This window comes from Panthera tigris, chromosome B3 (assembly GCF_018350195.1).
Source record: "Panthera tigris isolate Pti1 chromosome B3, P.tigris_Pti1_mat1.1, whole genome shotgun sequence".
In the NCBI taxonomy this organism is placed as follows: domain Eukaryota; kingdom Metazoa; phylum Chordata; class Mammalia; order Carnivora; family Felidae; genus Panthera; species Panthera tigris.
This window is the reverse complement of record NC_056665.1, coordinates 29,848,244-29,870,445: the sequence shown is the minus strand read 5'-3', so window position 1 is coordinate 29,870,445 and position 22,202 is coordinate 29,848,244. Positions and strand designations below refer to the sequence as shown.

The following is a 22,202-nucleotide window of genomic DNA, read 5'->3' as shown; positions in this document are numbered from 1 at the left end:
AGATATAGAAGCTCTTCTCAAGCAGATGATTCTTTTTCTCCGTTTGCCTGTAAAAGCCAGTTGTTTAATACTAAATTTTCACTCAGGATAAGCTAGGCTCTGCTGTGGTTAAACATACATATCCCCCTCCCCCAAGATCTCAGTGGCTTAACAACCACACACACAATCTCAGCAGCTTAACAGAGTAAAAGTTTATATTTTTTGATCATGCAAAGTCCACTGAGGGTCCAGCTGACCTCCATGTGGTCACTCAGAAATCAAGGCCTCTTTGATCTTGTGGCCCCACCATGTCACCTGAGGCCTTCTCTACAATGCCATGGCAAAGGAAATGGGTTGGTCACTGGCCCAGTCTGAGAGTGACACGCACTATTTCCACTCACTTTTAACTGGTCAGAGGTAACTGCCTACAGGGAGGCTGGGAAGTGTAATTTTCCTCTTGCCAGGAATAAAGGAGGACAGATATTACTGAACACTAATAATATCACCAAAATTCTTATATGTGATGATATCAAGGCTGAATGTAGAATGTTAATTCTTGGGGCACCGGGGCGGTTCAGTGAGTTGAGCTGACTTCGGCTCAGGTCATGGTCTCACGGTTTATGAGTTTAAGCCTTGAGTCGGGCTCTGTGCTGACAGCTCTGAGCCTGGAGTCTGCTTGAGATTCGGTGTCTCCTTTACCCTCTGCCCCTCTCCTGCTTGCGCTCTGTCTCTCTCTCTCTCTCAAAATTAAATGTAAAAAAAAAAAAATTAGAATGTTAATTTTTAACTCATTAAGATAAAAATAAAATCCGTATCTAATGATCTAACAATTCTGATATAGATTTTGAAGAACCTAATAACAAAAACAAATAGTATCATGCTAATCAAACTGGTTATTTCTAATATCCCAACTTCAGTAAGGCTGACAAGTGACAAGTGAGTGATAATGGTGTATCTTTAAATCTTAAACTGCTATCACCAGATAGGTGTTGTAGGTTAAAATGAAAACCTTATACTTTAGGTACCAGGGTAAGCAAGCTATCAGTATGGTGTAAGAGTTTACAATTTGCATTCACACTTCACATCAGCAAAGATGGGGACAACAGAGAGGTAGGCAGATGCTGTTAATTCTATCAAAAAGAGCTTCAGGCTTTCCCAAATACTCATTGAGGACTTGCTAAGCTCCCTGACTGCTATGTGTGCCATAGAAGACACAACTTTAGTCTGGAAGAAGATTAACAGAATATGTAGCTGACCTCTTCCCCCACAAATAAAAGTAATTAAAAAAATTTTTTTTAAATGTTTATTCATTTTTGAGAGAGACAGACAGTGGGGGAGGGGCGGAGAGAGGGAGACCCAGAATCCAAAAGCAGGCTCCAGGCTCTGAGCTGTCGGCACAGAGCCCGATGAGAGGCTCAAACCCACGAACTGCAAGATCATCATGACCTGAACCGACGCTGGCATTCCACCAACTGAGCCACCTAAGTGCCCCAAAGTAATTTAAAAAAAAAAAAAAAAAAGGAAGACTATCTGTAGGTAAGAGCTAGGAAAGCAAATTCCTCACCTTGTCACTTTTCTTCCCCCCCACAAAGGTGAATAAATGGATCCCCTGAATGAGGTTGAAACTGACAAATACTTACCAAGTATGATTTTAATTTCAATAGAATGGACAGTAAACGATATCACTGATAACTAACCAGCTCTACTACTGATTTCAACCTGTGTAATTCTTAGGGTTATTTCTAGCACAAAACAGCAAGACTACATTTGTTACAATACCAACCGAAGTAGGTCAAGTGTACATTCAATTATAACTTGATTCTTTTATCAAAAAAAGAAAAAAAAAAAAAAGAATATGTAGCAAAAATAATTTAAGTTTTGAGAACACTCACTACCAAAATCTAAGAACGAATAAGGTGAGATCATGTATAATAACAAAACCTATGTGAAATATCTGGGAGATCAAAGAAAAACAAACAAACATATAAAAAGATAGGACATTTCATTTTTAATCAGTCAAAAATGAAGAGTTCTGGACAATGTCAAATTCCACACACCATAACGCTATAGTTACACATTAAATATAATTACTATCTATACATATGCAAAAATATAGTTCTATTTCATACAATAAAACCCTTTATAGAAACCATTTTAAAATTAAGCAGAACTTCTCAACATTAAAATGTGAGGTGTAAGTCCTTCTAAAGGTTCCTTTAAAGGTTTTAAAACAAAATGCTAAATCTAAAAACAATGTCCTTTCTGTCAGTTCCAAAGTTAAATCTACTTAAAACAAAAGAAAAACTGATAGCTCAGTCACATACTATTTAAATAATATTGTTCAGGCATCTCTAAAATCCTGCATTTTTTTCAAGTATGGAAATAGAACTCAAATATCCCACGATACAGTACTAAACAGATGGAATATTTAGGAAAGACTTTGTTGTCATATGGCACAATATTGTTTTATTCCTTCAATATATTTTGAAATAAATACCAGGTTTCGTTCTGTTCTTCTAAAAGGCCAAAATTACAATCTACATTTAAGATCATTTTGACTGTGTTAAGACTTGAGTGTAAAATATAACATCAATATTTTATCACAAAAGTAAAGCTGGTAACAAATTATAAAAGAGACAGTACTCCACTCAGATCTACCCAGGGATTAAAGCTCATCGTGATAGAAATACTCATCATGAAGCTGTCTGCCATAATCTGTAGCTTCACTGGTAAGAAACAAGTCCTGGTTCTCCAGAATCTCTGCTTCAGAGAGCTTTCTGTCACTATTCAAATCCATTTCATCAATTAGGTGAAGAGCCTTTAAAACAAAACAAAACAAAATAAAACCAAAAGGTGTCAAGTATAAGTTTTCAGCAAGATGTTCACATTTCAATGTGATTGGATTTGTCAAAATCATTCAGGTGTGCCAAATACTCATTACTATCTCAGTATCTCAAAATATTACACATTATAACCAAGCTATCTACCGCTTCTCTTACTATCTCCTTTCTTAATTTCTGCTAGGTTCTGCCTCCTCCCTACTCAAATCCAATTCAGGATACCTCAAAGTTAAGCAAAATTAATATAACCCACTTTGGGCCCTTATAGGTAAAGTATACACTTTTATTGTTCTATTCACTGTACTATCAAATTAATACATGATATAATCTTAACTTCCTTGACAATCTAAAACAGTTCACAGATTTAAGTCAAGAAATTGCAATGCATGGATCCTAAAGAAACAATGATTCCATTACTTCTTTCTTCAGCTTATGGCTTTGAACTTCTTTTCTATTAATAGCACCAAATCTGGGGAAGAGGAGAATATATAGTCACTTTTTAACACTCACCTCTTCTTGTGCAATTCCTTGATTATTGGGTACTACCCAAGACAACAGCTCTTGGGGGTCAAGCCTGCCATCGGTATCTTTGTCATAATCATTCAGGAATCTATCTTTCTCAACCAGTATCCACTCTGGATCCTCATTTGCTGCTTAATTAAAAAAATAAAACACAATATGCATACACAAGAATAGAACCTGTATCCAATAAGAAGTTTGGTACATCCCTAGAATAAAGGAAATGAATTTAAAGCTTACTACATCAAGGAAGCCCAATGAAACAGATCTACATATCTGAAAAGTCCTAAAATAAGTATACACTATATAATTTTCAAAAGTGACATGTAAGTCTAAATGACCCAGAGTTTTTATTTTTTATTAAAGGTTTGTTTTTTTTTTTTGAGAGAGAGAGATAGAGAGAGAGAATGAGCAGGAAAAGGACAGAGAAGGAGAGGAATAGAGGATCAGAAGCGGGCTCTTTGCTGACAGCAGAGAGCCTGACATAGAGCTCGAACTCACGAGAACTCATGAACTGTGAGATCATGACCTGAGCCAAAGTAGGACACTTAACTGAGTGAGCCACCCAGGTGCCCCACCACTCAGAGTTTTTAAAATGATGTATATTATCACAACAAGTTAAGTCTGTTAACTGCTGCTAATTGTTCTGGTATCTAGTTTCCCCACATTTGAGCGGGGTACAAGTACCCATGTACACATTACATGTACATCATGCGGCTATATAAAGCTTGCCATGTGTGCTTATAAAGTAACATGTGTAATTTTAAAGTGAAATTCACACTAAGTGATGTTTTGAAGCAACAATTCCAAAAAGACCGCTGTGAAAATAAAAAGCTGCACATGCAGACTCCTCAAATTTCAAACACTCAGTAAGACGCCATCCATGGTCTATACCAGTAATTATAGTATTTTGTTTCTTTTTCTTTTAAGATCTACATGCAAGGTACAGGATTTTGTTTAAAAATATCAACCTCTACCTCCTTGCCCATTTGAATTGATAATTATGTTACGTTTGTTTGGAAAGGAAGAAAACTCTTTGAATCTACAAGTGGAACTAAAAGTGAGATAGCATTCTCACTCACATAAGCCATGAGTCTGTTTTGCTTATATTATATTTACTCGGCAGAACAAGCAGAAATCAGGCACAATTCTTCTTGTTCCATTTCCCTCTGTCAAACAGACCTCAAACAGAGTAAGGCTCTCTCCCAATTCCTTTCTTCTTTAATTCCCATTTTTCCTTCCTCCTTCCACACATCCCAGGGTACTTACTTGGATCCCGCCTGTAGTCACCAAGAAATTCTTCCAAACTAACAAATCCATCACCATTTTTGTCATGTTCTTCTAAAGCCTCTTGAATGACAAATTCCTATTGTATGTTCATAAACAACAACAACAACAACAACAATTAATTACAAAATTTTCCCACCACCATCTGGATCCATCCCAGTACAGAAGTTCTTTAGGAATAATCATTTCAATTGTCCATACTTGCAAGACAATCTTTCTAAACTGGAATTTAGAAGCAGGAATAAAACCACAAATATTAAGTAGTTTTAAATTCAATGTCTTTAAGCTTCTGCTATTGAGAAGAACTCCACTTCACCCTCCTAAACAACCTGAACACTAAACTCACAATCCTATTTTCTGCACATTCCCCTCCTTCTCCAGAAGGACACCTCTTATCACCTAGGTCTCCTTCAGCTCCACTTTTCGTCTAGTCCATTAACAAACCCAAAAGAACCCCCATTTTAGATCCCTTTGCGTGGAAGTGTTCTGCCTCTAGATCTAAGTGAAATGTGTCAGTCCCCCATAAACCTACACCTCCTTTCTTCCTCTTCCACCAAATCTACCCCATCCACCCCAAACTGCCCCAAATCTGCTCCTCATTCTTATCATGGCTTATCAACCAACCCTCTCTAACCCAAAGATTACACGCTTTCTAGTTACATTTGACCCAAGGTGACCTGTTTAATGGCCAGCTATTTCAGGCCTTCCCTTATTACCTTCCTGTATCTTCTTGTACCCTTTTCTTACTTTGCCAGTCTCCACCCTGTATAGCAGACCCACATCACTTTCTCCTTTATTCCACAATCATAAAGTCTAAAAGAAAGAGAAACACAAATACAAATACAAACCTAACGCTTATAAATTAATTTTATTCCTTTCAGTGGGCTCTCACTGCAGTTTGGAAGTCTGTCTCTGCTTCAGTTTCCCTAACACATACTCTAAAGCTGTTTTTTGAAAATTCCACTTTGAGCCTGACTACAATTCTATCCAAATACTCTCCCATTTTTCCAAACAAGGTACAGGTCTTCTGAGAGATAGAGCGTGAATGGGGAAGGGAGAGAAGGGGACAGAGGATCTAAACCGGCTCCACACTAACAGCACAGAGCCCGATGTGGGGCTTGAACTCATGAACTGTGAGATCATGACCTGAGCTGAAGTCAGAAGCATCTGACTGAGCCACCCAGGTGCCCCAAGGTATGCCTGTTTATCAGCATTGCATCCTCACCTTTAATTACCTCTATTTTTATGCCTATTCCTCTCATCCTTCTCTTCAGTCTCAGGAATTTGCTGTCTTTCCCTTTTCTCTAGGGTGAATCCCTCAACACTCTTCCTAGGAAGACTTTTCCCATACTTTTCCATTTCCTGAGTGTTTTCTTTCACTCTTAACTCTGGCCTCTCCTAAGGCTCCAATCTCTTCTCATCAGCTTCTTCTTCTATGCCTTTAACACATTCAAGTCCCCAGGACTTTGCTATACTCTTTAATTACCATCCTGGATTCTTTGATGCCTAGCTTCTTATGGGTTACATTTATTACTTTGTCCTCACGACCTGCTGCCACCCAAACACCTTTCCACCTGGATTCTAGCATCACAACTGTAACAAAAACATATTCTCAAAAGTCTCTAATTCTAGCCAAACCCAAAGGCTTCCTTTACATCTGCATGAAATAACTTAAATACAAGTTGTTAGTTTTCTAAAAATCAAATGTTACAGATTTTATATATAGAAATCAGGGGATCTTAACCTGGATAGCCAAAGATTAGTTTTAGAGAATCTGAGAATCTCCTGAAATTATAATCCCATATTTTGTGTGTAGGAGCCTATGTGATTTTTCTGGGATAGTCTACAGGTTGCTCCATATTTTTAAAGGAGTCTGTGATCCCATACAAGTTAAGAATCACTGTAATCCCATACAAGTTAAGTAATCCTCTTGGGAGACAACAGACTTATTTCAATAATGTTGCCATGATTAAAAGAAATTTTGGGGGGCACCTGGGTGGCTCAGTCGGTTAAGCATCTGACTCTTGATTTCAGCTCAGGCATCTCATGGTTGTGAGATGAGGCTAAACCTGCTTGGGATTCTCTCTCTCCCTCAAAAAAAAAAAAAAAAAAAAAGGAAATTTTGGAACTACATGAATGAAAGTACTTTAAATTCTAACTTTTAATCCAAAGTAAAACCGTCTAGTTGATCTTGTACTCTGCCTTTTCCTTTATCAAATATATCTTTAAATGGAAAAAGGGATACACCAAAACAAATTAAGGTAAATAAGAATTAATGAAGCTGCTTTGAATGAGACACCACTTTTTGGTCACATATCTTATGTGCCACAGTCACGTAAGTGGGAGTCAACTCCCACTTGGCATATCCTGTCCCGTCCTGACACGACCCATTCTGTCAATGGTACTACTGTTTTGATCATTTTTATACAAGCTCAAAACCTCACAGTCCTCTCTAGCTTTTCCTTTCTCTTCCCACACTTATTTAGTCAGTCAACATTCTTGCTGTGTTTTCTTCAAAATGTTGTTCATGCCTATTTCGTTCCATTGCCACATTGTACTCTGGGGCCGTGGCACATGATGCCCAAATTATTTCATTGTTTTCACTGGTCATTCCCCTCCTCAGTCTTCAATTCAATTGTTCCTTATTCCCCAGAGAATCAATAACTGCCTGCCATGCTAGGGTTCAATTAGCTAGTCTTAACTTAATTTTGGCACTTAAACAAACTGTGCCCAGCATTGTTCTAAAACTAGGTCGTGTGTTTTGTGCCAGGTGAGAAATCAGAAGCCTCAGTGGCAAATGTGGTCGCAATTGTGGTGTCTTGCCGCTGGGCTATGGAGAAAAAGGTTAACTGCAGCCTTGTTATTCAAGGCAGCAGCTTTTGGCCATGACCCATTTAATATAAAGCTATGTTCCCTCCTTGAAATATCTTCCCTCCCTGAAATATCCAGAGAACCAAGCCACACAGCTGGAGGCTGAGGCTAGGCAACAGACCTCAATATTGAATGTTTAGTCTATTTTTTTATAAGGCTATTTGTTATATTAGCCTTTACAATAGTAAAGTTAACTAGCCTTTACAATAGTTTCTGTTCTCAAGAAGCTTGCCGCGTCATAGTAGGGACTCAATCAATGTTTGTTGAGCTAAATTCTAGAGTTCAACAAAAATTCTGAAGAACTGGTAATTCTTTTAAGTACTAAAGTGATGAGAGGGATCATTCCTCACGCTGCAAACATGTTATTCAGCAACGGCTACACCTACACCCCTCACCAACACCCTAGGAAAAGGGATCCGAAGGTGATATGTTTTCCCAGACCTGAAGTTTTTACAAGTGATGTCGTAAACTAAATAGAAGTACTGATGCTACTGATACTGGAAAACAGAAAAGTGTGAAAGCTACAAAAGGACAAGGAAGGCAATGAAAGTAATGTGGTTATAAGGGAGAAAACAGCCAAGGGAAGCATGCCACTCACACATTTGACAGAGATTTGCCTTCTCCCTCCTAATCAGCACTCCTCCCCGATCAGCAGAAATCCTTTCCCACCTCTCATCTTAAGTAGGGAGATCTTTGGATCTTGGGTTCTCTTAAAAATTCTCATTGCTAGACGATTCATTTTAACAACTTAGAAAAAAACAGGTTTTAAAGTTTTGGTTACTCAAGAATTCTCTTAAAACTTCCTTACCGTCATATAATCAACTTCTTCAGGATGCTCAAAAGCAATAAATTCCTCAAGATTCAAACCAGGACCAGAATCTTGGTTCGCTTTCTCAAATCGCTTCTTGTCCTTTAAATGAAGCTTTGAAAATTAAACATTGAATTTATTTAAGGTCTCATCCACACAACATCATTACACATACTTTGAAAAATACATACTATGTGAAATCTGAAGTACATTCTCGTACATTATCTTCACATTGCCCTTTTGAAGGTAGGTTAGACAAATTAACAAACATTTATGAGAAGCAACTGAGACACAGACTCTAGAGTCAGAGACTCAGATCTGAATGCCAGCAATGCCACTTACCAGCTGTGGTAAGAGCACGTTGCTTAACCTCTCTGGTTTCCTCAGCTATAAAATCAGGATAAAAATCTCCATTAAGCAATTGGGATGAGAATCCCTCTCAAGCAATTAGTAAACCTTAGCATTTAAAAACTGTTACATATTACTATTATTGATAGAAAACTGAAATTAAATGATTGAGAGAGATGTCAGAAATACAGCTGGTATGCTGAACTTTGATCCTCCCTGTTCTTCTACAGTACTACACATTATCTTCTTTAACAATCTCAACTTTTCCGAATGCCCCAAAAGCAATAAATTCAGACTATGTATTAATTCTTGATATATCATTTTCAAATAATTTCTGGTCCTTGGAATGACTTTTCAAAAATGTTAACAGATTTTAGAAAAATAGTCCTCTTATGAGAATACTTCTGGTATATGTATCTAATATTTGAAAGTCTATTGTTGGTAGGCCCTTTAGAGTGCTAATAATTACTCAGGTACAAACACATCAAAAGGTGAAACGGACCTATTTTGAGGTTAAGTAAACATACTTTTTTACTTTCTCACACCATCTTCCTTTTTTTCCTTTTGTAAAGTATGCACAAGTAGTAAATCAAGAAGCAGCTATTAGAGACAAGGCTGTTTTTAATGCATTTCTCAAAAGGAATTCTGTAATCAAAAACCTTGGAAGCCAATAGTGCTATATTGCTAATCTTGCATAAATTCTATTTTGAGAATTTATGGGAAAAACTTTCCTTTCTGTAAACTGTATGTATTAAACAGCACATGAAAAAAAAACACAATTTCAAATATTTTGGAAGTTTTTAATATATGTATCTCATTGTTGAAAATAAATGCTCTTTTCAGTTTTCTAGAATAGAGGTTAGGTAGCAGTCATTTACTGAAACACTAGTTCTTTTAAAATGACTGATTTACAGTGGAGAGGCTCACTTCTTCCCCCAAAGAGTTCATCTTTTAAACCATCCAGATCCCACTAGCCAGTTATTACTAAATCATGACAGAAAGAAAAAAAAAAAAATAACAACAACCTTGTTTCCAAATAGCTGCTTTTAACTTAATGTTTCCTAATTTCACATAACTAGACCAAATAATTTACATTTGCTGTTCAGGGGCTTAACATGGGAAAAAGTAGACAAGAATTTGAGGTACTTTGTTGAGTCAATCAAGTTCTTTTTGAATAAACTACTATTCAAAATACCAAGTGCTTAGATTTCCTTATGAAAGAACCCTTCAGTTTGGAGCAAAAAGGTCCATGTTTCAACAGCGGGAGCTGAATTTGGCCAAATTTGCCTATGGAAAGAAAGGATCTCTTTCAACAAGCTCAGATTGTTTTTTAAAAAATTAAGGAAAGTAGTTTTCTTGTTCATATTTCTCAGATTTTTAAAATCAAATGAAATAATGAGATTTTAAAAAACAGTTTTATTCATGGTTATTTGAAGAAAACAATTTAAGAGCAACTCAAATTAAAGAAGCCAATACACAGGAAGATTGTTTTTCCAAAGTGGCAAAAGATTACAACAAAAAAGGCTGTCAGCTTCATAAAACCTCAACAGTCTTCTGTGTAAAAACACTGTATTTTAGTGGAGAGTAGAAAGTGCTACATACAGTTAGTAAAAAGGTAGAAATGACCATAATCATTTATTTTTATATTGTCACAGAAACTTGTGAAGAACAAAACTGCCATCTTTTGGTAGACTAATGATTTTACACGAGGAAATATATAACCTGTGATGCCAGAACAAAAGTCTAGGTCTTAAAAATTCTGATCAGCCACGTGCCAGATTCTATCTTACATAAATAAATATTGCTTGTACATGCACATTCAGCAGCTGGCTTTAAAAGTTAGACCAATTGAACTTTTGCCAGGTAGATGCCCAAACTTTAATTATCCTGCCTAAAAGTGCTGACTATTATTGTTCACCATAACGTAAAGAAATGCTTTTTCAAGCATTTTACAGCCTTAGAGGGCCATTATTACAGGTTATCTCTATTCTCTACATGGAAAGTTACTAAAAATAAGATAAAATTCAGGCATCAAATTGATTTTTGTTTAATAGGCTTCCATATAGAAAAATTTTATTTTATTTAGATATGCAATTACTTTTGATGATTAGTTATGGTATAATGTTAAGTCTGTAACTTTGAGTAAGACTGATTCATTCTTCATCCTTGTTGATTTTTATTTTGAAGAATAATACATACGTTTCTGAGTTCATCTTTATAATCCATATCCACTCTGAGGGGGTTATATATAACAAATTCTAATAAAGTATTATCAATGGAACTTCATATAGAGACATGAAGAGAGAGACATGAGATAACACCTGGTGCAGAGATATTCCTGGGTTGTCAAAGAATAACCAGTAGGACTTCCATTGAGAAGTGTTCATTTTAGGGATCCATCAATTCCTTTACACTATTAAGATCTAATTCACTCTTAAAAAGTAGAGTCTTATAATCAAAATGTACTGAGTACCTTGGTGGCGAACCCATTATCAGAACCACACATTTTTTAAAAGAAAAACTGTTCTTAAGTAGATTATATTAATGAGTCATGTATCCCTTCAAAGTGAAGATTTTTTTCTCAACACCATCATCTATTACTAATCACCCTGTTCCAAGAATATAGACTCAAGAAACCACATATAAACATTTCTCATGTTTTGATGGAATAGTTATTAAATCTTTTGGGTGCCAAAAGAAAAAAAAAAGACACAATTATAGTCTGATGCTGGTAAGATTTTAAAATATTGTATTTAACTTCTCTCTTGTTACCTAGCAGTTAAGTCATTATATCATTCCATGGTTTGGTTTTAGAGAAGTCTCAGAACTCAAACAATACTTTTAAGATTAATTGATTCCTATAGGATATCTAGGAGACAGGCAAATCCCAAATCTCATTATTGTTTGTTTCTTTTTTAGCATTAAGTAGTAAAAAGACTAATTTCCACTCTCTGTAGTCCACTGTAAGATGAAGACCCAAATAAAGAGGAAAAAAGGGAAAAGGAATCTTAACTAATCTAAAGCTGATATAGTTAACCAATTCTTCAATAATTTTTAAAAGCTAATTATGTATTAAATATAAACCTATGTGAATCACACATGCTTTCTTCAATAATATTCTTTTGTGGGGCACCTGGGTGGCTCAGTCGGTTAAGTGTCAAACTTCAGTTCAGGCCATGATCTCATGGTTCCTGAGTTCGAGCCCCACATCAGGCTCTGTGCTGACAGCTCAGAGCCTGGAGCCTGCTCCAGATTCTGTGTCTCCCTCTCTCCTGCCCCTCCCCCAATCATACTCTGTCTCTCTCTTAAAAATAAACATTAAAATAATATTCTTAACCGTCTGAGCCACCCAGGCACCCCTAAAATATTATTCTTTTGTTTACTGTTTAATATTCTGTTGACCTACCCAACTGCTACTATTTATTGCTATCTCTCCATACTATTATTATCCTCATTTTTTGAGATGAGGAAACTGAGGCATAGGGAGGTTTAATAGCTTACCCAAAGCTGCACAATTGTTAAGCTGTACAGCTGGATGTGAAGCCAGGCAGACTGGCTCCAAGGCTGAAGCCCTTAACCTCTACACTGGTGGCATACACATAGCATAATCATTAGCAGAAAAAACAATCCACTTTGAGTTAGTGATGGCCTATAGAGCTCAAGTGGCCAATATGATTCTGAAATAAATAGAATGTATAATGATAAATATGGCCACAACAAAACCTAAAAAGTAGACACCATAATGGAATATTAAAGAATGGAAGAGGCTCAAATGTTATACAAGTATCCTTGACTAATATTTTGGGATGTAATAATTTGCAACAAGGTGTTTAGTTTAATTGAATCAGTTACTTTTATTCATTTATTCAAAAAAAAAATTTTTTTTTAACATTTATTTATTTTTGAGACAGAGAGAGACAGAGCATGAATGGGGGAGGGTCAGAGAGAGAGGGAGACACAGAATCCGAAACAGGCTCCAGGCTCTGAGCGGTCAGCACAGAGCCCGTTGCGGGGCTTGAACCCATGGACCGGACCGTGAGATCATGACCTGAGCTGAAGTCAGACGCTTAACGGACTGAGCCACCCAGGCACCCCTCATTTATTTTTTAAATAGGCTCCATGCTGGGTCCCTAACACAGGACTTGAACTCAGGACTCTGAGATGAAGAGTTGGACACTTAACTGACTGAGTCACCCAGGTGCCCCTGGGTTTATTTTTTCCACATAGAAAAAACTATTCAAAAAAAGTCTTTAGAGTTACCTTTGAAATATAAAAGTTCATATTGAAATAGCAATTTCTTAAGCTTATTTTCCTTTGTGTTAAGAAGTTCGTACAAATTAATAATTAAAAGTTCTTATTAACTCCTAAATAAAAATTGTCTTCCTCACCTCTGTTTAAGAAGCATTAGAACCTGTGTGGCTCAGTCAGTTAAGTGACCGATTCTTGCTTTTGGCTCATGTCATGATCTTACGGTTTGTGAGTTCCAGCCCTGAGTCGGGCTCTAACGCTGGCAGCATGGAGCCTGCTTGGGATTCTCTCTCTCTCCCTCTCTCTCTGCTCCTCCCCTGCTCACGCTATCTCTGTCTCTCTCAAAATAAATAAACTTAAAATTTAAAAAAATTTTTTTTAAAAAAAGCATTAGAACAAGACATATTTTAATTATGACAAATTAAACCATGAGAATCAACAAAACTTATAGTGACACTGAATCTTCAAAAATGAGTTACTTTAAATGGTACAGCCTCTATGGAAGACCATATGGCAGTTCTTCAAAAAATTAAAAATATAAGTACTACACAATCCAGCAATTCCATTTCAGGGTGTATATCCCAAAGAATTAAAAGCAGGATCTCAAAGAGGTATTTGTACACCCATGCTCATAGCAACATTATTCACAAGAGCCAAAAAGTTGAAGCAACCCAAGTGTCCATGGATAAACAAAGTGTGGTATATACACACAATATATCCATGGATATACATGTGGTACATACATACGATAGAGTATCATTCAGTCTTAAAAAGGAAATTCTTACACATACTACAACATTATGAGGACATGATGTTAAGTGAAGTAAGCCACTCACAAAAAGACAAAAATATGTGATTCCACTTATATGAGGTTCCTAGAATAATCAAATTCAAAGACAGAAAATACAATGGTGACTGCCAGGGACCCAGGGGAGGAGGAATGGAGAGTTGTTGTTTTATGGGTTTAGAATTTCAGCTTTGCAAGGTGAAAAGAGTTCTGGAGATTGGTTGTATTAACAATGTGAATGTACTTAACACTACTGAACTGAACACTTAAAAATGGTTAAAATGGGGGTGGCTGGGTGGCTCAGTCAGTTAAGCATCTGGCTTCAGTTCAGGTCATGATCTCACGGTTCATGAGTTCAAGTCCCGCATCAGGCTCTCTGCTGTCAGTGCAGAGCCTGCTTCAGATCCTCTGTCCCCGTCTCTCTGCCCCTCCCCTGCTCATGCTCTCTCAAAAATAAAAATAAACATTTAAAAAATTTTTAAAAAATGGTAAATTTTAAGTGTATTTTATTACAATTAATTTTTTCAAATAGTTATTTTATATAAAACTATCTGTTTACAAATGGGAATGGGCCTCTAGTCTTAGTCAATATGATATAAAACTGTTCAATAATAACAAAAAATAAAATACTGAGGTACATATTCAAAATAGACTAAAAAGCAACTGTAGCAATGAGGACAAATGATGCAGCTGGGAAAAAAAAATGCAAGGATAATTTAGGTAGTCCGGAATAAGAGTCCTGAATCCGGTGAGAAAGGAAGCCATCAAAATGACCACTGAAGTGGAACAGGTGATTGCCCAGAGGACAAGGCAATCCCAGTCTATAACCTCAGAACCTCTTGTGCTCATTCATGCAGGAAGGGAAAGTGAACTGATAGATCAAAAGGAACAGCCCATGCACGCATACTCACCTGCCGAAAAGACTCCTCTTCTGCATCATCCAGAGCAGTGTTCTCATCAAAGTCAATCACACGATCATACATCTGAATGTTGTATTCATCCCATGACACACTACCGTCACCGTTTTTGTCATATTCAACAAACTGTTGTTTCGCTTCTTGCATAGCATAATGTTTGAAAGACATCTGAATCCACGAACTGAGTTCACCTGTGAGAATTTCCCAGAACACAATGAATGTTGACGGTAATTCTGGTATTTACAGAAGTGAACGTTTCTAAACTTTATCTAAAAGAAAAAAATCCTGAGTGTTTTCAAATACTGAGAGAGAATTAGCCTAGTTGTATTCAATAGAAATAGGAGTAGAAGGTGGTGAGAGCAGTTTGGAATCTAAGAATATAATATTATGTGATCCAAATAGAATGCAAACTCTGAGTACAGAGTTTGGGTATGTTTTGTTCATTAAGGTACTCTAAATGCCTAGAAAGTTCCTGGCTCAATAAGTTATTTGTTAAATGAATTACCAATTAGCCAAAATAGTATTTGACTTTTAAAAATTATCCACAAAATTGCAGATGACCTTTGCTAACTATCACAGATCTCTTGGGAAGTACAAATATGTTAGTAACTACCTATTTATTTTAATATGCATTAGAAATAAATTTTTCATTTATGAAAGTAACATAAAGTTTCCCTTTAAAATAAATTTCATGTTGAGTTGAATCAAAACCATATTAAGGAAGTAACAGATGGCAAGTAGCTATGGTCTAAATTGTGAAAATGTATTCAAGTGACTGATGTTTGAGAAACACTATTACAGTATATGTCCTTCAACCATGTCATAAAACTTCTGGGTGAAATTTTAACAAAAGTTATGGGTAGCATTTAGGATTTAAGCCCTCTTGCAACAGCTCTCTGTCTTATCTTGGTACCTGAAGACATGGGAGAAAGTTTCTAATCTCTAATGTCCACATTCAGATCAACTTTAAAAAAATCTATTCAGAGATATTTACTCTATTGCATTATAGAAAAAAGGTGGTGGGGGAAGAACATGAATATTTGCCAGGACAGCAGGAGTACACCATTTGGTTTAAAAGTGATATACCATTTGGTTTAGAGTGGTACTCCTCTACTGGTTTGGGGGAGGTCAAGTGGATAGAAAAGTGAAGACACTTTGTCTCTCCTGAAACTCTAAATTAGGGCAGAATAATTCAGTACATGGTAACCATGTATTGAACAATTATTATATATCAGGTCCTCTACATATGTTGTCTCTAATCTTCAAAGCAAGGCAATTCTAATCACTGTCCATTTCCGTTTCTAATCTAATTTATTTTACAGTTCAAGAAATTGCCATTTGGAATTGAGGACTCACAGCCAGTAAGCAGAATCCAGATTCAAACCTATGTCTGTTTCTAAAGCCCAAAATCCTTCCACAGAATTTCGGGCTCTCAAGAACCTGAGTCCAGTCCTACCTCTTACAGTGCAAATTAGCAAACTTCTCTGAAGGGTCCTTCAAGTACAATGAGGGTTTCTTCTGGTTTATTTAAAGAGATCATCATGACATAATAGAATACAGATTGGAAAAGGGACCAGAAACATGGGTTCACACTTGAGCTCTGCCATAAGGGGTAAGTTTACTCACCCAAGTTTTTGTTTTCTCATATGTAAAATGAAGATTTGAACTAAGTTCCTTTTGACTTTAAATTTAAAGTTTACTATTAAATATTTGAACATATCTAGGCCCTAATAGGTACCACAAAGTCTTCCAAATCAATTTTTTCTGTGTGCTTGCTAGTATAACCAAAGATAGACCTATTTTTAGTGGACAACTAGAGTCAAAGCTTTGTTTTTATTTCAAGTAGAGAACCCAAAACCTTAATATTTCTGAGGGCACCAATTTTACTGACAACACATCTTAAATTTACCAATTATTTTGTACTTCTCTGTCCAGCAATTTTCTTTATGATTGACTTCAGACGATGAGAAGCATTTAAATAAGAGTTATAGCAAAATATGGGATGCCTGGGTGGCTCAGTCGGTTAAGCATTCAACCTTTGGTTTCTGCTCAGGTGATGATCTCACAGTTTGTGAGTTTGAGGTCCACATAGGGCTCTGCACTGACAGCACAGAGCCTGCTTGGGATTATCTCTCTCCCTCTCTCTTCCCCTCTCATGCTCTCTTTCTTTCTCTCTAAATAAATAAATAAGCTTAAAAAAAAAAAAGAGTTATAACAAAATATCTCCTGAATTTTTTTGGATGATCGACTTAGAAAGTTGAGAGGGTTTACCACTTGAATTAAGCAATGAAGAGAAACAGTTGCACAGCAATTTAATATTCTTTTAATAATCTGTGTGTTTCATTTCTGACTGGAGAACCTACCTGAGAGCAAATTTTTTAAAGTAAACTCTACCAACTGAGCCAGCCAGGTACTCCTCATAAAAAAAAAAAAAAAAAAATTAATGTTTATTTATCTTTGAAAGAGAGAAACAGAGCGTAAGTGGGGGTGGGACAGTGAGAGAAGAAGACACAGAAACCAAAGCAGGCTCCAGGCTCTGAGCTGTCAGCACAGAGCCCAATGTGGGGCTTGAACCCATGAACCATAACATGATGACCTAAGCCGAAACTGGATGCTTAACCAGGTGCCCCTCAGATTTTTTTTTAAGTGAAGGATATTAAAAACTGAATTAAGAGCAAGAAATCTGGATTCTAATCCTGGCCACTCGTTTAAGAAAGGCACTTACCCCTCTGGACTTCAGTTTCTTCAGCTCTACAAAGAGAGGTGGACAAGATGATTCTAAGGCCCCTACCAGGTGTAGTTAGTTGTAATAAACATAATTTACATGCAACAGGTCTTTTTCTACTTATGAAAAAGAAGCAAATTCTTAAATTGCTAATGAAGCATATATCAAAAGAGCAATACAGCATGTAACACCATAAGGTTTTCGACATATTTCTCTAAAAGTCATATTGTTGACATTGATAAAAGTCATATGAGAAACAGGGTGTTTGCTCAATGTATGATTTACACATACCGTGTAGCGTCCACGATGTTTATATATTACCGGAGAGCACTGATTTTTACTTGGAACCCATGCCTAAAGATTTCCAGATAAAACCTACTCAACATGTTCCCCCCACCCCACCCCCGTCACAGTACCTCTCATTTGTTGCAACACTAGCAATCTACACTCAACAGATAGACCTGCTTAATAAAATGTTTATATTTCTATCTCCTACAAAGGGATTTCTCCCTAACATTGTTAGTTGTGTAGGACGTCCTTACTTTCGGTGAGGAAGCCATCTGAGTCCAAGTCAATTTTCTTTATGATTGACTTCAGTCTTTTGTGTTGCTCTTCAGGGGTAAGTTTAACATACTCATCGACTTCTTCCTTTGGGGGGGGTAAGCAATACACAGGGGGGTAAAGCATTATCATCAGTGCGGTAAAATGGTGGAAAAAATAAGGCTACCAGAAGCCTCTCCTGTCCAGGGTTTTGGGGTGACCCACACTTGCTCTCCAAGGCCCCCACCTCCTACACACCTTCAGTGATCCTGCCCCGTGTCGGAAGGGTGGAAGGGTCCCGGCTCCCGGGCCGCTCTATTTCCTCAGGCTCAGAGGCCTCGGGGTCCCCCTGAGAGTGAGAGGCGCCCCGCCCGGACCCCATTGTCAGGCAGCCCGGGCCAGGCCTCGTCTGGCCGCCCCTCTTTGTCCCGGGACAAAGCCCGCCGCAGCCGCGGTGCGAGGCCCGGCCCTCCCAGCCCCCGGCCTGGCCACCTCACCTGGCCGCCCAACAGAGCCTCACGGTCGTATTCGCTGCGGTGCTCGCCCTGCGGGTAGTGCAGCTCCTCGGCGTCCCCGGCGCCGGCTGTCGCGGCACACAGCAACAGCAGCCCCAGCGCCGCGGGCCTCGGGCCCAGCTGCATCGCGCCGACCCGCCGCGGACACAGAGAGGCGAGGAAGGAGACCGGCGGGGGCTCAGGCCCGCGGCGGCGCTTCGCGGGCTGCTGCGGACCGGCGGTGCGGCGTATGTGGGGAGGAAGGACGGAGACGCGGAGGGGGCGGTGGCCGTCTTCCCTCGGGCCGTAGGCGGCTGAGGCCTGAGCGACTACTGCGGTGTTGGGGCTGGCCAGCCCAAGGCCTAAATGGCCCCGGCGGAGGGGCGGGGCGCCAGGCCGCGCCGCTGATTGGGCCGTCCGGCGCTGGGGGAGGGCCGCGGCGATGTGGCGGTCTGCTGCCGGTCCGAAAGCTCCACAGCGCTAGCGGTGGCTGCCGGGAGGCGAGACCCCCGCGGGCGCCTTCGTCTGCGCCAAGAAACCCTCAGAAAGCACGACCCCACCTTACTCCCTCCCTGTCTTTTCCCGTCAGTCTTGTTAATGGCAGAAATTCCTCACTCCGTGTGTCCATCCGCCCTCGAGAAAAGCTGGAGATTTGGATCAAAAAAATATGGTACCTAGAAAAATGTTTATCTTGAGGAACCAACCAACAGTATGCATTTCCCAGTCTTCAAGTGTATGTCTACTTATTTATTTCACCAGAGCAGGAAGAACAAACCCAGCTGCTGAAGTCAGGTATTTGTAGCTGATGCTCAATTTCGTGACTTACAGGTTCTGTGACCATGGCAAAGTTCCTTGGCCCTTGAAAACTTGTTTGCTTACTTATAAAATGGACGTCAATTGACCTTAAAGAGTTGTGAAGATTATATTAAATAAAATAATGCGTTTAGAACAGTAGCTGCAGCATATGGTAAAGTGTTCAATAAATGTGAGCTTACATCCATGTGGGTGAAAAAGTAGATGAATGGACAGGTGGCATAGCTTAGAAAGTACCTAGGAAAACCTTGATGAATAGAATGCATGTACTCGTAGCTTCTATTCCATGTGTGCCTACAGGTCTACGTAATTTCTGTACCTCATCCACACTAAACACAAAAAAAATTTGTGGGCTGCAGCTTGAGCCCTTTTCTTTCATTGACTGCTCCACTTAGGATCAGGCCTTTTCACACGGAAGAAAAGGCTTTCTGGGTTCTCTTTCACTTCCCACAGTTTCTATTTGGATTGGGAGTAAGAATCCTGTTCCAAACTGAAAAACTGAGTGGGCACAAATCAGACAAATTTCCTGGGTCAAGATGGAATTTTATTGTTTTTAGTCAGAGACCATTGAAAGGTTTACAGAGTAGACTAAGTTCAAATGGGATCTTTTCAGCGTTATAAGGAGCAATGCAGAATAAAGTTTTAAGTTTCAGAGTCTAAGTGTAGGCTCTAGAGTTGATTTCTCTAAAACAAACAGAAAAGAAGGAAAAAACTTTTATCACCAAGCCATTTTAATTTTAACTTCAGTTCTGGGTTTTCAGGCAGTCTGTGAAAAAAAGAGACACAAATGTCTCTAACTCAGCTTTGTACCTATTGTTCTCCAGTAAGTGCAAGGTAAACTTTGACTAGCTTCTGATGTGATTCCAATTACAAAGGTTAGGATAAAAGGTATTATAGAAGTTCTTCCGGTCTCAAGGGCTCTACAGGTGGGGGTTTTGGGGCAAAGGGAATCTAACGATATCTAAAGAGGCAGTGGTGAACAGACAAATGTCTGAGCATCAGAACACTTGGGTTCTGTCTTCCCTCAGCCCCTAAGCAGGCTGCTTTTCCTCCTTGTGCCTATTTTTTTCCTCTGTTGCAAAAGGATTGGGTTAGCTCTGAGGATCTTAATTTGAGAATTTAGGGCTGCTAAGGGTTCCTAAATGGTGTGATAATCTCAAAATCTCATGCAAAATTGTGTGCATATGTACATTTCTGGGGAGGAGGTCTATAGTTTTGCTTTCATCAGAGTCTCAAAAAGATCCATGGTAGCAACACTTGTAGAAGTTTCTAAACAACTCTTCATCTCTTAAATGCACAATTTTATGATCTTGGCAGTCAGAATTGTTAGGGGGCAGATTACAGTAACGACCTGTGCTTAAGAGAGGCAAGATGGATGCATTGTCGTTATTTGTAATTAGTCCATTTTATTCAGGGAAAAATAAGTATCTAAAATAAGCAGCCTGTTCATAAAAAAAAAAAAAAAAGGCATTATGAGAATCTGGAGATCAACTTTCTTGACCTATAAAAGTCATAGCACGTAGAAAATTTGTTTTTATTTGTATTCGAAGTATAATTTATATATAGTACAGTGCACAAATCTTATGTGTACAGCTCAATGAACTTTTAGATATATATACACCTTTGAAACCTGCCCGGCACCCCAAAAAACTCCCTCCTGCTCCCTAGATATCATCTCTGCTAAATGTAGTTACTATTCTGACCTCTCTCATCATAGATAAGTTTTGGCTATAAAGATGACATCATATAGCATTAAAAATTACTAATCATATGCCCTTCTGCCCTGCTGGAAAGCAGTATGGTGCCATGGAAAGAACACAGACAATCTTGGAATCACACATACAGAGTTTGAATCTTCAGTCTCCATAGCTTACTCCCTATGTAACCTTGAACAAATGGCTTAATCTTGTTTTTGACCCTGTAGAAAAATGGAATAATATAAAACTGATAAGTTTTGTGTGATAAGTATATTAAATAATCTATATATCTGATCCATAGAAGAAGCTTAAGTTTTTTACTTTCCTTTCTTTTTCCCTAGAGAATTCCTACTCAACCTTCCAGACCCAACACAAGTGTTTCCTAAATGAGGCCTTTTCCAACTCCCTGACAACTAAAATTTTTAATCTCTTAGGTCTCTCTGTTTCCTCATTGTCCCAACATTGTACACATGTTCTTTGGTACAGCATTTAGCACAATCTACTGTGACTATTTGTTGACACTACTACAAGAACATGGGAGCCTTGAGGTCAGGAAATGTGTGATTGTGCCTGTATTTCACTAGTGTCCCTACTAGTAAGAGGAGCTCAATAAATTTTTGTGGAATGAATGAATTCTGCTATAGTGACATTCTTTTAGAAGTATGGAGATAGGAGAGTTAGAAGGGGACATTTATAGATTTCTTCTTGAGTTGGGTAAAATGTGTGTTATGATGACAGTGGCTTACAAAACAAAGCAATTCTTAACATACATAGTGTGGGCATTTGTGTTATAAGCCAAGGTCCATGGAAATGAATGATTTTTGGCACAATAAACAACTTAAGTGGAAAAGCCAACAAATTCCATGAATTTGTAGCTTTTCCAAAGTTGGAAAACACAGGACAAAAGAACAGACTATAGGGCAGTGAATGAAGGAACAACTTAGACTGAATGATCACACAATTACAGGGATTTTGCCGGTTGTTAATCTTTTATTAGTCTTTTGAGGAGAGGAGATGTGAAAATTCCAGGGTCACAGTAGAGTCCTAGAAGGTGACAGAAAATATGAAGGTGGGTAGGAGTGTTATACTACTTAGAAAATATTTTCATTTCCAAGTGTGTAAGTAGTCATAAAATCTTAATAATCTATATAATTCCAAAAAATTCAATGTTATTGTTTCTTGCTGAATGAAAGTTCCTTAAATTAAACATGAATTTGTCCCAATGATCAAATGTAATGACAGCTCTGTCCTCAAATAAAAGGCATCCTCTATATCCGGCAATTCACATTTATGGCCCCAGGCCAGTTACACCCATCTCTGGCTCTAAAG

The 22,202-nt window shown here is 38.1% G+C and overlaps 2 protein-coding genes across 4 annotated transcripts in view; one reads left to right on the top strand and one right to left on the bottom strand.

Moving 5' to 3' along the window:
- Positions 1-1,962: 1,962 nt before the first annotated feature.
- On the bottom strand, positions 1,963-18,776 carry RCN2 (reticulocalbin 2). Of its 2 annotated transcripts, none has more exons than XM_042988328.1 (7): positions 18,367-18,776; positions 17,872-17,977; positions 14,599-14,795; positions 8,305-8,418; positions 4,608-4,704; positions 3,330-3,469; positions 1,963-2,797 (listed from the first exon to the last, which is right to left on the bottom strand). In XM_042988328.1, exons 1-7 carry the CDS (start codon positions 18,508-18,510, stop codon positions 2,645-2,647), a joined length of 951 nt encoding a protein of 316 aa, XP_042844262.1. In that variant the 5' UTR covers positions 18,511-18,776; the 3' UTR covers positions 1,963-2,644. The 2 variants fall into 2 exon arrangements, with proteins under 2 accessions (XP_042844262.1, XP_042844259.1); XM_042988325.1 differs by having other exon boundaries at positions 3,330-3,472; positions 18,367-18,775.
- The window catches only part of SCAPER (S-phase cyclin A associated protein in the ER), a 549,552-nt gene continuing 545,872 nt past the window's right edge, over positions 18,523-22,202 (top strand). For both annotated transcript variants that reach the window (XM_042988321.1, XM_042988320.1), the window contains exons 1-2: positions 18,523-18,611; positions 18,953-19,155. The gene's annotated coding sequence lies outside the window, so the exon portion shown is untranslated. The remainder of the gene's footprint in view (positions 18,612-18,952; positions 19,156-22,202) is intronic.